Source organism: Patiria miniata, unplaced genomic scaffold (genome assembly GCF_015706575.1).
Source record: "Patiria miniata isolate m_02_andy unplaced genomic scaffold, ASM1570657v1 HiC_scaffold_14, whole genome shotgun sequence".
NCBI lineage: Eukaryota > Metazoa > Echinodermata > Asteroidea > Valvatida > Asterinidae > Patiria > Patiria miniata.
Window position 1 is genome coordinate 6,290,122 of NW_024037052.1, and position 13,973 is coordinate 6,304,094.

At 41.5% G+C, this 13,973-nt stretch overlaps 1 protein-coding gene across 1 annotated transcript in view; it reads right to left on the minus strand.

The window, feature by feature from the left end:
• The window catches only part of LOC119721976 (cell division cycle protein 27 homolog), a 30,968-nt gene extending 17,028 nt beyond the window's left edge, over positions 1-13,940 (minus strand). The window contains exons 1-10 of the mRNA XM_038191948.1: positions 13,780-13,940; positions 11,748-11,823; positions 10,979-11,126; positions 10,157-10,282; positions 7,179-7,276; positions 6,117-6,277; positions 4,381-4,616; positions 2,949-3,069; positions 1,587-1,711; positions 451-526 (exon numbers count right to left, since the gene is read on the minus strand). Coding sequence (XP_038047876.1) covers positions 451-526; positions 1,587-1,711; positions 2,949-3,069; positions 4,381-4,616; positions 6,117-6,277; positions 7,179-7,276; positions 10,157-10,282; positions 10,979-11,126; positions 11,748-11,823; positions 13,780-13,803 — 1,191 coding nt within the window. The 5' untranslated portion in view covers positions 13,804-13,940. The remainder of the gene's footprint in view (positions 1-450; positions 527-1,586; positions 1,712-2,948; positions 3,070-4,380; positions 4,617-6,116; positions 6,278-7,178; positions 7,277-10,156; positions 10,283-10,978; positions 11,127-11,747; positions 11,824-13,779) is intronic.
• Positions 13,941-13,973: the final 33 nt, after the last annotated feature.

The following is a 13,973-nucleotide window of genomic DNA, read 5'->3' on the forward strand; positions in this document are numbered from 1 at the left end:
TTTCGTCCTTTTACAACAAAAGACACAGGTTATTTGGGGTGACAAATGAGGCTGCCATAATCCATATCGTACAGGCATCGCGCAGTTTTGAAAAAAAAAGAAGTTTGTACGTGACGTGATGTGCAAAGCACGCGAGCACATTATGGGGCGTGCAGTCTTTCAAATACGAGCGCAGTGTGTTCTGAATAGCTAGTCAGCATATCGTTTACATGTACATCACAGCCAGGGGTTAGTGAAGGAACGCGCACGCACCCATGGAGTCGAGGCTGACTTCAGACTTGAGATCAAGTCGGTACCAAATACAGACTAGAATGATCTGCTCTTGACTTTGTACACAACGTATGAATATTCATATTATGAATATTTATATTACATCTTACAGTTCAGGAGGAACAATTTCACAGGCTGTTTGATACCAGTCTTCACTTTGAGCACGGCCTGGCTCCTTACCTTGACTGAATTGTTGGAGAATAGTCTAGAGCTCCTCCGCACTCCCTGGGTAGTTGGGAACAAGACCTGAGCCGCACTGCAAGACAAGAGTAGAAGTTGATATAATACCCACCAAAGTCAACTTCACCAATGACTTAAAACGCTCCACCCATGCTCTTAAACACATCTAATTTTTTTGTAACCTTAACCCTGCTAAGTGCAACAGAAAGCAACAAAGGTAAAAAAAAAATGTTGCATACTGTTGCATTTAGCAGCCAACTCAAGTCCCTGTGCTTGTTGCATTTTTGTTGCATTTAGCAGGGCAACTGCTAATAGTGCCAAGGCAAAACAATAGAATCCACTATTACATTTGGTTGCATTTAGCAGGTAACTGTTTGGTGCCAAGGCTGGCAGTGGTATGCACTGGGTTCACTGCACAATGCAACAGAATCCACTGTTTGTTGCATTTTAGCAGGGTTTTTATTTCAGCCAAGTTGCATTTTGTTGCACTTGGCAGGGTGCCTAGAGAAAACCTGTTGGGGTTAGTGTTAAAGGGAATATACATCATTGGCTTTTGCTGCAATTTTCAGAAATGAACTATTTGAGGGGTTAGTATAATAGATCAAATATTGTTTAACTGACATGTTTGAAGTTTTGTGTTCGAAAATGCTTGAACAACCAAGAAAAACAAAAATGTTTCAGTAGTCTGGTTCCCTGACTCCACTAAAGATAAAATGAATCAATTTATAGATGTCAGAAAATTGTAAGGTAAGGAAACCAGTCTAGCTGGCCTGCACCCATTCATGAACATGTAACCAATAGCAAACTACATTTGGACTGAAATTTTTTTTAAATTTGGAGCAGTAGTTGAAAAATAGTTAGGTTTTTCCAACGGTGGTCGGCCAACCACCGTTGGAAATGTATACAAAAATACAATTTTCTTGAAAATGACTTGACACCAGGTGCCATAATTTTAAAGGATGCTTTAGGCTGGCATTTACCAACATCCTAGTAAGGTATTCCGTAAAAACTTGGTAGTTTTATTTTTCGATGTTTGCAAATGTTGTATATTCCCTTTAAGTTGTGTGTTTGTATGTTTTGGCAGGGATTAACAGGCAGAGAGGGGGGGAGCCCATGATTTGGGTCAGTTGTATCACCTGGGTTGTGGGCTGGAGTTCTGGTTGAGCAGCATCGAACTTGGTTCCTTGGTGTTGGTGTTACTGGAGTTGCCTGATTGGCTGAAGACAGCTGGCTTAGTGAGCTGTGATCTCCTTGATATACCCTGAATAGACACAGAAAAAAACCCAATAATGTGATGTTTATATTATTACTTATCCAACCCGTGAGAACGGATCACAAAATAATGTAGTGTGTCAGTGTCCCGTATGCCACGAGGCCAAAGTTTATCTCCAGGCAAATTTGACGCACAGTAAAGATGGAATATGCATGCCGTACACAAAGTCTTCAGCAGTTATCCTATTTCATGTGCATGTAGCAGGAATGGTGCGCTCATCTTTAGAATAGCGCCATACCATGTTTCCCTGTCAGGGATCAAACCCTAGTTACATCACACACGAGTCCGTGGGTGTCGCGAGGGGGGGAGCAAGGAGGGCACTTGGCGCCCCCCCCCCCCCCCCCCCCCCCCCGGAAAAGGGGAGGGGGAAGGGGGAAAAAAGAAAGGAAAACGAGGTGCGAAGCAATAATTGTTGTGAATTTGATGGGGGGTAGGGCTATGTTCCCCTGCCCACGCTCGGAAAATGATAAATTGAGAATATGTTGAAAAAGTGAAAAAAACTCGGAAATAAAAATGTGCTTTGCTCTCCCTGGAAAAAATCCTGGCGATGCCCATGCAGGAGTCCAGCACCGTAATCATGGAACCACAGCGTTCTACAAACTCATCCAATGCAACAAGGCACTATTAGTCCAACGTGAATCAGCATAGACTCGTAATGCTTTCACTTCCAATTTTGTTTGATTTGAAATTATCATTTTATTGAAGCGATCACCTTATAATGTCTTGGTAGGTTTTTATGAGATTTTGAATACACAACTATTCACCCTAACTGCCCTGAATCCTTCAAAATCCTCTTTGCCAAAGTGGAGGAATTTGGAGGATTGAGGTTACATGGCAAAAGTGCGTTACTGATTTCATAGGATGCACTTTGTCAAGGTCTTGGGCCGGACCTTGTGTTGTTTTTGCTCAGCCATTCATAAATATAGGCCTGGATTATGCTTGAAATCCTCCGTACTGCTCCAGGATGTCACTGGCCAAGCCTCAACATGTTGACAGTCACTGCCACAGGATTTTGCAGGATTCAGACAGGATTTTACCATATTCAAGAAATAATGGAGGAATTTGCAGGATTGAGGCTAATGCTATTTTTCCATGAGGCCAATTGGAGGATTGTGCAGGATTGAGGCTACATCCTAGCAAAAAGGCCCAGGGAGTTGGGGTTAAAAAAATATTACAATACACCTAGTCAGTGTCCCTTTGTGGTTTATTGGAAAGGTAGACGTACCCGTTTCTGAGGTGCCCTAATGTCAACTGCCTGGCTGTCCAACATGGTTGGGGACGGTGTGATGTAGGCGGTGCTCATGGTCTCCCCAGGGCTCGGAGTGTCAACAGGTAACACCCCAAAACTATTTGGTTAGAATAAAAACAAAACAAGAAACACCACAGTGAACACACGCTAAACTAGGGCTACACGATGGAAAAAAAAACAGGTTTTGAATGTCATTTGTGGGGAATTTTCAAACTGAAAGCCAGGCTACACTTTTCGAGAAAACATCAAAACACCATGCACGACCATTTTGATCACATAGATAGCACTCTTTTATTTCCAAAAATCGGTCAACTGACTGATTGTTGGAAACAACCTACATTTCTTGATTTCTTCCAAATCACAGCAAGTCAGATGGAATAATTTCACGGGCATGGGCGTCGCCAGGATTTTTTTTAGAGGGGGGCAAATTTTTTTTTTTGCCAAAAAATGCTTGTATTTCTCAACACATTCTGGATTTATCAGTTTTAGAGGGGGGCAGGGACATTTTGCCCCCCCCCCAACTCATTAAATTTACACCACTTTGTCTTCGCGCCTCTTTTTTTTCTTCTTTTTTTTCTTTTTTTTTTTTCTTCCTTTTTTTTTTCTTTTTTTTTTTGCTTTTCCAGGGGGGGGCAAGTGCCCCCCTTGCCCCCCCCTCGCGACGCCCATGTTCACGGGTGTTTAGTACCAGTACGATCTTTAACGAAGTAAAAACATTTTTGATAACAACTCGGTAGGTTACTTTGGGTATACCGCTGGGCGAGTAACTCGATTACTCGAGTACTGGTTTTTCATCTACTCAAGTACTCATTCTGACGCGAGTAGAAGCACGTACTCATGAGCAGCACTTTACGGTTTAGGGTTCATTGCTTAACCGCAAACAGGGAATGACTCCCTCCACCTCTCTCTCTCTAGGAATCAATTCGTCAAAAAAACAAAACAATTCCAGTAAATAACCCAAAACGTCGCACAGTAAGAATATCTCCGTGCCGAAGAATGTTTTGTGACTTGCACACTATTTGCTTGTAGCTATTTCCCGTCATACTAACGTACATGTTATTTTTCTGCTTTTATGGGAATTCAGTTAACTACTCGCGAGTACTCGACTACTGGCGAGTAATTTCTTTGCGAGTACTCAGAGTAGAAAAATCCACTACTCGCCCAGGCCTATTTCAGGCATGCAACTGGGAATTTAGGAAAAACAAGGAATCTCCAAACCACACAAGACTTTGTACAGCATTTTTCAATTTGTAATGGCATTCATGAAAAGTGAAATAGGAGGAAATCAGCGGATCCGAGGAAAAGTTGCATGCCTGCTATTTGGGTAATGCAAATGATTCTATATGCCTCTATATTCCAGGACTGTCCAGGATTTTTCCATGACTATGGGAACCCTGCTGCAACTGACCTGGGCGTGAGGGGGCTGACAGAGACCGGCCCTCCCAGGAGATTCCTGCCGACCCGGGGTCTGGTTCTCTGGAACCTGGCGGAGCTGATGGGCCCGGTGGGGGCAGGCGGGGGTAGCAGCAAGCAGAGACCTGTGTCCATCGGTGAGTGGTGGAGGTCAGCCTGCTGCTGGTCCGGGGTGAAGACGTTGGAGAGGGGCTTGATCCCCGAGAGCTGTACATTGAAGTTGGAGTTGTCCTGTACAGATTGGGGTGAGGGCAGGGTGTTACATGAGGTGAATTCACAGAGCTGTGGACTCAATCATGCACAATCATCCCGCAACGCTTACAAGGCGTGAGTTGACATGACAATGGGAGAGATACTTATACATAATGGCGTTGTATGCCTACCACTCGCGTACTTCACGCTATTCACACACGAACCAACTGTCTTCAGTGCGCGCAAACAGGGTGTCCCTCACCGAATTTTTTTTTTCGTAGGTGGGTTGCTCAAATGTCATGCATAATTCAGTTTTCCTTTGAATCGTTGCAAGACACTTAGGTTCTCGTTCTCTTTTTTTGAACGATAAATTTGGAGAAGGAAAATAGTCGCTGAAAATGAGCAGCGCAGCGTGGATTCGAACCAGGGATCTTGGTATCCATAGCTCATCACGCTATCCACTAGGCTACTGTGGTAGCTCGACGACGTCCGTACTTTGAAATGCTTTTTTAGTGGAGTGCTGTGGCCTCGTGGTTAAGGGCACTGATTCGTGGTCTGTGGGTAAAGCTGCAGGTTGTGGGTTCGAGTCCTGACGGGGTCATGGTGCGTGTGCCCTTGGGCAAGGCACTTTGTCACTCATTGCTTCTCCCCACCCAGGAGTAAATGGGTACCTATGAGGGCAGTGATGGTTATTGTGGTTGAATTAGCTTCCTTGCGCCTAACAGGCAGCATCGAGCTGTATACTCCCCAGGGAGCTGAGATGGTATATGGAATGTTTAATTGGCCCAATGATTAGGAGTAATAATAATTTACAGTGCTTTGATCTTAGTTAAAAAGCGCTATATAAGAACCTGTTATTATTATTATTATTTTAAGGTAACTGGTTGACTAAATAACAACAATGCTCTTGATATCATTGTTCTGTTTCATGAATAAACATACTGGCCCGATCGAAACTGAATTATTCATGACATTCAACCCACCTACGGAAAAGAAATTCGCATCGTTCACAAGGAGCTGTTGTAAACAGGCAATAAGCAGGGTTGTTAAAAATCATGATTTTTTTTTTAATCTAAAAAAATCAGATTTTATTAATTAATGTAAAAATGTAAACCTTTTTTTTTTAATTTAAATTGACATTTTTTATTTTAATATTTTTGTCTTTGTATGAGTTATCAAAGCAGTTTTGTTAGTCATATTCAAAACATACATTATTATATTATTCAATGACAATCTGCAAAACTCCTTCATTTTGCATTGCATTTTTTACCTGTTAAAACTCCCAAATATTTTTTTTATAGAAATTATCAGTTCCTTAAAAAGAGAGTTACGGTCTCACGATCGGTAGCTGCACTATATTCGACGGATTTATAAAATTATGGAACCACTGAACGTGAGTGACGGACCCTCTATGGAAGACAACTTTGTCATCTGTTTAAGTGTTATTTCTGTTAAAACTGAGACGCCGACTGCAATAGTGGGCCTGAATCCAATTCCAGTCTTGGTGGGTTTTTTTTTGGCCTGCCACCAAGTTCTCACCTGCGGCGTGTCCAGAATGGTGGGCGAGTCTGACGTGGGAGGCTGCTGATGGTTGACCGACATGTTCTCAGTGTCTATGATGGGGTACAGGTCTTGCTGTGGTGTGGGTAGGTCCGGCACCGACGCCATCTGGAACACTTTGCTTGGGTCTGGCTTCTCCCCTACTCAAGCCAACAGAAAAACAAGAAAAACAATGATCAGGTGATTAACCCTAACCTTCCTCAATCCTCCAAAATCAACCACTTTCGGAGGATTTTGGAGAATTGCGGCTGCATGCATTAGAGGTATTGGTTGATTTTAACCCTCCTATGCAAAAATGCACTCTGTGTCAAGTTGTCCTTTCAGTCAAAATCAATCAAGTGACTGTTTTTAATAGTTAAGAGCTCCTGGCCTACATAAAGCAGGACTGACTGGCTGTGACTGTTTACGTAACTTTATGCAGCTATGCTTTGACTGTAGGTGATTGATAAGCCAACTGTGCCTACTTCCTGCCAGATTTGTCTGTTGACTGAATTTGACTAGTCAGAGTGCTTGCCTACAATATGATCTGACTGTTGGTGACTAGCCTGTGTAAAAGGCATGGCAGGGGAAGTGGATGGAATTTTTTACTGTCTGTGACTGTTCAAACAGTATGAGGGTTAAAAGATGCAGTGTGTCACGTTCTTATGCTGTGCCTTGTGTTCTTCATTCATGGCTATGGATAAATGTAGGCCTACATTTACACTAGATATCATCCCCGCTGCTTTAATGTCTTAGAAGCGAGTCAGAGGATTTTTAAAGGATTGAAACATTGAGTAGAAGAGCAGTATAGTGGTACATGCAAGGAAGTGTGTGTGACTGAGATTACTGATGTAAGGATGACATCTGTTTTTATTACACCGCATACATATTCATGAAGCAAAGGCCCTTCTTTTATTGGTCGATGTAAAGTAAAACAAGAAAAAAGTATGCAACAGTAGTGACCATCAGCGAAGTTGCTGGAGGTGCCACTCTAAAACTTTCATGCGTCAACAAACTTGCGTCAACAAACTTGCGTCAACCAACTTGCATCAACAAACTTACCGAGATTACAGAGGTCTGCGAAGGATGACCAGAGGAAGGGGTTCAGCTTAAGACTCTGCCGGAGTGATTCTGACGCCCGTGACTTCCTCTCGGTTTTACTATAATGGGTCCAACAAAAAATAAACAAATACAACGTTGATCTTCAAGATGACACTATAAGTATAAAGTCTAAACTATGACTCTAGTGTAACTTCTTAACTGGTACTGTAATATGTTAGGTGTTCTGGCAAAATGAGACAGAACTGGACAGAGGTTGAAATGAGGGTTTGCAGGGATTAGGAAAGAGAATACAATGCTCCTTACAATACTGTTTGTTGCACTTAAATCGGACATTCCATTGACAAGCTATGGCTGTTTAAAGTTCGCATTTATTGACATGTCAAAAAAATAAAATACTGAGAAAAAGTCCTTTAAAGTTTTGAGTTTTGCATTCGTAAAAATGAAACGTGGCAATTGTTTTTCCTTGAAAACACTTTTATTCCACGACTTTTATAATATTTCTATTAAATATGTGTAGTAGACACATCAAAGATTACAAATATCAATAAATCTGAAAATTAGAAAAACATTACCCCCATTCGTTTTTTGGGAGGCATTTCTAACCACTAATGCCTACGCCCAGTTCCATCTAACTCTGCCTGAACGTCCTCACATATACATTTGCTTTTGCTGAAATTTTCAGAAATGGATGAATTTGGGGCAAGTATTTTATGTTTAAAGTTTTGTGTTTATAGATGCTGGAAAAACCAAGAAAAAAATGCCGTTCTTGTAGTCTGGTTCCCTTACCCTACTTCAGACGAAACAGAGCAATTTATAAACGTCAGGGAATTTGTCACTCGTTCAAGGGTGTGTAACCAATTGCAAACAGGGACTAACTAAAATTAAAATTTAAATAAAAATGTCGAGGTGCATTGCGTGCATGTGAACCACCTGCACGTAAAAGTGGTACCGCCTCAGTTAGGGCGTGTCTCAACTCATATCCGGGGCGAGTCCCGGACAAGTTGTGGGTAGAATCATCGACTTTGTCCGGAAGTAGCTCTGCATTTGTCCCAGACATGTTCCGGGAAAATTTTCACTAGCAACTGCTCGACTCACCAATACCAATAACTTCATTGTGGGAACATTGCAGGGAAGTTGTTTAGAATCCTGCAAATTATACCCAATGCTATGACCGCAACTTGTCCGGAACTCATCCCGGATATTATTATTATTATTATTATTATTATATTATTCATGGTTTATTAAAAATTCAAATTAGTTGCCAGAGGCAAAATTGCATTGAATTCACAATGAGTAAAAAAAGTTAACAATAAAAAGTTAAGCTTCATTAAAAAAATAAAAAAAAAAAATAAAAAATTAATAAGGGAATAAATGTGTGCTCCGGAGGTTTTTATCACTCTGTTTAATACCACTTAGAGTCTGGGTGCTGATAATTACCCGAGCCGGAGGCGAGGGTAATTATCAGCACCCAGACTCTAAGTGGTATTAAACAGAGTGATAAATACCGACGGAATACATATTTATTCCCATTCATAAATACCTTTTCGGTAAAAAAAAATCATATAATTCGTGCAAAACATCCCGATTTTGTTCAACAAATTCACTTTATGCTTTTTGAATCATCCCTCCTGCAAAATAATGGAGTGTTCAGCTGGCGAGTAAGATGAAAACAACCCTTTTATGGAGATTGACGCGCGCGTATGATGTTCTATGCGATGTCGCGCAGAACGCACCTGGCGCGTTGCGTTTTGAATTTAGAACCATAAAATTCTAACTCCCTGGTAGTGTTGCGCATGCCTACGTGAGGATTGTGAACGTTCAACCAATTAAACGATAAGAGGCACTGGATTTTTAGGAGTCCACATTTTATTGTGACACTGGAAAAGTGTTTAAGACCAGCTAGCCATGTCTTTATCATCCGTTTAATACCGGCCACGTGACGGGCTCTCGACCAATAGGAATGGCTAAACTGTCTGAGGTATTTATGAATATAGATTAAACATGGACAAAGTCATTGTACAATTTCAAAAATATTACACATGTACACAAGAATTAGAAAGGCTGCCAAAGACAAAACATGCAACGAGTTAAAAAACATAAATAATGGGGAGTGTAGACAGAATACACCGGACACAAACCTTCTTGCACAAACTTACAGAGGTGGAGTGATGAATTGTTATAGAGAGTATTTCTTCAGTAGTTAGACCATGAATGGAATTACACTGTTAAAAATACGTTTAAAAAACATACCCAGTACTTAAAAGATAGCCAGAGACAACAAATCCATGAATAAGGTTAATATAGGAGGTATAGAAAAAAAACTCAAACTAACTAACTAATCAATGCAGTCTAAAAAAGTTGAGCTTCATTAAAAAAAAAAAAAAAAAAAATACATAGATTAAACATGGACAGAGTCATTGCACAATTTCAAAAATATTACACATGTACACAAGAATTTAAAAGGTTGCCAAAGACAAAACATGCAACAAGTTAAAAAAAATAATGGGGAGTATAGACAAAATACACCGGACACAAACCTTCTTGCACAAACTTACAGAGGTGGAGTGATGAATTGTTAAAGAGAGTATTTCTTCAGTAGTTGGACCATGAATGGAATTACACTATTAAAAATACGTTTTAAAAACATACCCAGTACTTAAAAGATAGCCAGAGACAAAAAAGCCATGAATAAGGTTAATAAAGGGGGTATAGAAAAACAAACAAACTAACTAACTAATCAATGCCGTAAAATCCGTTATTGATTGTTGCTGTTATTGGACAATTAATTATTCACTCATTAAACATTTAAGTACGATTCTCGTTCAGTAGTTTGACCATGTAAGGGATTGCACTATTAGCATGCCTCTGGGTACATACTTTTGGAGTTGTTAAATATTGGATATGAATTGAGATGGGCTCTTATTGCTCCCAATTGGGGTCGCTGAATGAGTCCATGCACTATTAATGATGTGTTTTACCTGCATATTCTGGCCAAGAGCGCTAACGCAAAGGAGGCGGCGTCGGCAAACTCTGTCTTGATCTCCTCGCAAGAGTGAGGCTTGAGCGTAGCACTGCCGACCAGGGCTGCCTCTCCCTCCGCCAATCTGATAGAAGGAAAGATGGAGAGATGAGAATAAATGCGAGGCAGGTCGGATAACAAAATTAGGATCAGGAACACATTAAATTAACCCTCCTGATCCTATTGGGAAGACAACATTCAGAGCAGTATGTAAAACGCTTTAAAACCCTGCAGGTCAGTTTCAGGTGAAGGGATATGAGGTGTAAAAGTAACTGTGTGACACAGAGAATCACTGCACACACAAAAACAGCACTATGGAGAGCAGTGAAGCGTGACCCAATCTGCCTGCTTGCCCTGAGCTCAGCCACACACAAGAATTGAGCAGGGATTTGAAGTGTTATCCATACTCTCTACAGAAGATTACCTCACAGGAATTTGAAGAGTGGGTGCTAACTTTATCGCCATAAGGGGTTTTGCAAAACTTGAAGGGTTAAGTTTGTTATTTTTCAAGTTGAACAAAGAAAATGAATGGAACAGAGTTTGAACCTGCAACCCCCAAATTACCATTACGGTGCTCTACCAACTGATCTATCCAGCCCTATGTTGGAAGACACTTTGTCAATGTCTTTGTTCAAGGGGTGCTAGTCAGAAGTCATAAACCCGTATATGCCATGTAGCCAGGGATCACACCCAAAGTCACGATGCTAGCAACATTAGCAAAACTGGTTTTTTTTTCTTAATTTGACAGCATTTTAGAAAGGACAAGCACTAAGAGTATTACTTGTCTAAATCCAGGCAGCATCTTGCCATGAGGTAGCGGCATTGCGGAGTCGGGCATCCTTTCATCTGTAGTAGTGAGTAGGCCCTGTTGCCTTTGCCAGCCCGGTAGTAGCACGTCGCCAGTAGGAACAGCGCCTCATCAGATCCAACTGTGGAAAAAAGAAACGAGGGAAATTCTATTATAGATTCACAAGAGTAATTTCAACAGTATTTGTACGACATTTCTTGCCGACACCTCAGATGTTTCAATACTCCCGGTTGTGCAATGGAGCGTAAATTGTAGAACAATAGGCCGTGCACAATGGCCAATTCAAGATCAACACGCGGTCCACCTCCACAGACTTCACGGACTTATTAGTGTGTTTAGACGTCACCCAGAGGCGAGTCAAGGCAATCTTGACGTTTTAACCTGTCAGCAGTGCCTGTGTATAAAAACAGCCAGTGTGTGTTATCACATCCAGTTCGCGTCAAGATGGCCGCCAACTGCCATGCTGCTAAGAGATCAATTTTCGCATGAAGAAAAGTCCGTTGTCATGAACAAAATCAAAATTCTCCTTAAGCTCATATAGTACAGCGCTGTGCCTCTTTTGTTAGGTGAAGAGTGTGTCTTAAAGGAGTTGAGGGCAAGTTGACAGCAAAAAGTGTGCTCCGTTTCAGCCAGCAATCATGTCAATACGATTGTCACGAGATGATCTGCATGCTACTATGCAAAGACACTCACTTATCCATTCCTTGATCAAATTCTTGAAATTCTCGAATGAGATACCTACCTTCGGCATGGAGACGCTCCGCTAGGAAGATTGCATCAGAGTAGGCATAATGGTTCAAACACTGCCATATTGCAGCCTGTTCAAAAATAATAAAAGGGAGATATTATTAAGGGAATAAATGTGTGCTTGAGAGGTTTTAATCACTCTGTTTAAGACCGCTTAAAGTCTGGGTGCTGATAATTACCCGAGCCGGAGGCGAGGGTAATTATCAGCACCCAGACTCTAAGCAGTCTTCAGGGGTGTGAGTGACCACTTATAAAAATAGCTGAAAAAAGTGTAAAGAAACTGAACTTTGGAAATCTCCTATACTTTTGTACACAGCAAGTGAGGGAAAAAGCTGAAAAAAAGCTGAAGTCCAAAACAAAAAAAAGCTGAGATTTCACACCCCTGGGTCTTAAACAGAGTGATTAATACCGACCGAGCACACATTTATTCCCATTCATAAATACCTTTTCGGTCAAAAAAATATAATATTTCGGTCAAAAAATCCCGATTTTGTTCAACAAGTTCACTTCATGCTTTTTGTAACATCCCTCTAGCTAAATAATGGAGTGTTCAGCTGGTAACGGAATCGAACTCGGGATACAGGGACCATCGAATGTACGCTGGGCATGAAGAAGAAATCGCGTCGTTCAAACATTAAACACGATCGCAAATTTAACGTGTTCAAGATCGCGAGGGGAGCTCTCCGAAATGAACGGAAAATTTCACTTTTTTTCCGGATCGTAAGTAAACTTCAGTACAACCATCTTAATCATCGATGTCTACTTGTATCTCAGGTGGCATATCTAGTAATTTGGAGGCCGTTTTGAAGGTGAAATCTGATGTTTTTTTGTTGGAAAATGTTGGTTTTTGGGACGGTGTTGTCCAGCTCGCGGTATTAGCTTGGACCCTACTAATACTATCGCCAGACCATGTCCAAATGTTAAAAAAGGCGATAAGTTGGGTCCGAGTTACTCGGACTAGCCTACACCATGATCACCTTCGATAATACTCCTAGAACTATGAGGCTCCGCGTGAGCGGAGCCTCATAGATCAAGAAGCCCGCAAAATTGCCTGCAGCACAAAACACTAATAAAGTACAAAAACGTCCATCAAAATGCAGCCATTTCACACAGAACCGCTGCACAGTTTGCCCCTATACTCCGTACTTTATCTCTTGACATACTCACGTATCTTGTGCGGAACTAACATGGGTGGATTCTGTCGGTTTTTAGGCCAAAATGATGAAAATATGCCCTTTCCGCACTGAGCCAACCTGACACTTGAAACGTGCACGCATATGATCGAGCGATGATTTTCGGTTCGCTCGGAGCGCGCCGCGGGGGGTACGGTACAAGCGAAATGATAGTATGTGCATGCGTACAAGTGCATGTACCGTACCCCCCGCGGCGCGCTCCGAGCGAACCGAAAATCATCGCTCGATCATATGCGTGCACGTTTCAAGTGTCAGGTTGGCTCAGTGCGGAAAGGGCATATTTTTCATCATTTTGGCCTAAAAACCGACAGAATCCACCCATGTTAGTTCCGCACATGATACGTGAGTATGTCAAGAGATAAAGTACGGAGTATAGGGGCAAACTGTGCAGCGGTTCTGTGTGAAATGGCTGCATTTTGATGGACGTTTTTGTACTTTATTAGTGTTTTGTGCTGCAGGCAATTTTGCGGGCTTCTTGATCTATGAGGCTCCGCTCACGCGGAGCCTCATAGTTCTAGGAGTACTTCGATAACGCACCTGTCATGCCTGTAAATACAAACCCAGATAGGCCTATACAAATACTGAAATAGCCGGGAAAGAATTCCATACTGGGACACAACTTACCTGCCGCCAAACACATCAATTTTCACCTCATCTTGTGATTTCAAAATTTCGAGTTTTCCATAGGTTTGTGCACAAACATGGATGCGCCCAGCAGGCACCACTTTGTACACGTTAACGTTAACATGCGTTAGGCGCATTTTTAAGTGAATATTTACAGGTAAAATAATGTAATGAAACCACCATTTCAGCTAATAATTTACACAACATTACCTGGACCGGCTCTTGAACAACCATGATACTGATATTTTAGCTCACAATTGTTGATAAAGAACACAGAAGTTCAAACTTTTATTAAAAATCTTCCCCTCGGAAAAATTCCCAGCTGTCCGCCATTTTGAACCTCGTTTTCAATCTATAGAATTGCCCCTTTCAAACGAAAGATTTGATTGGTTGATTGCTCGATC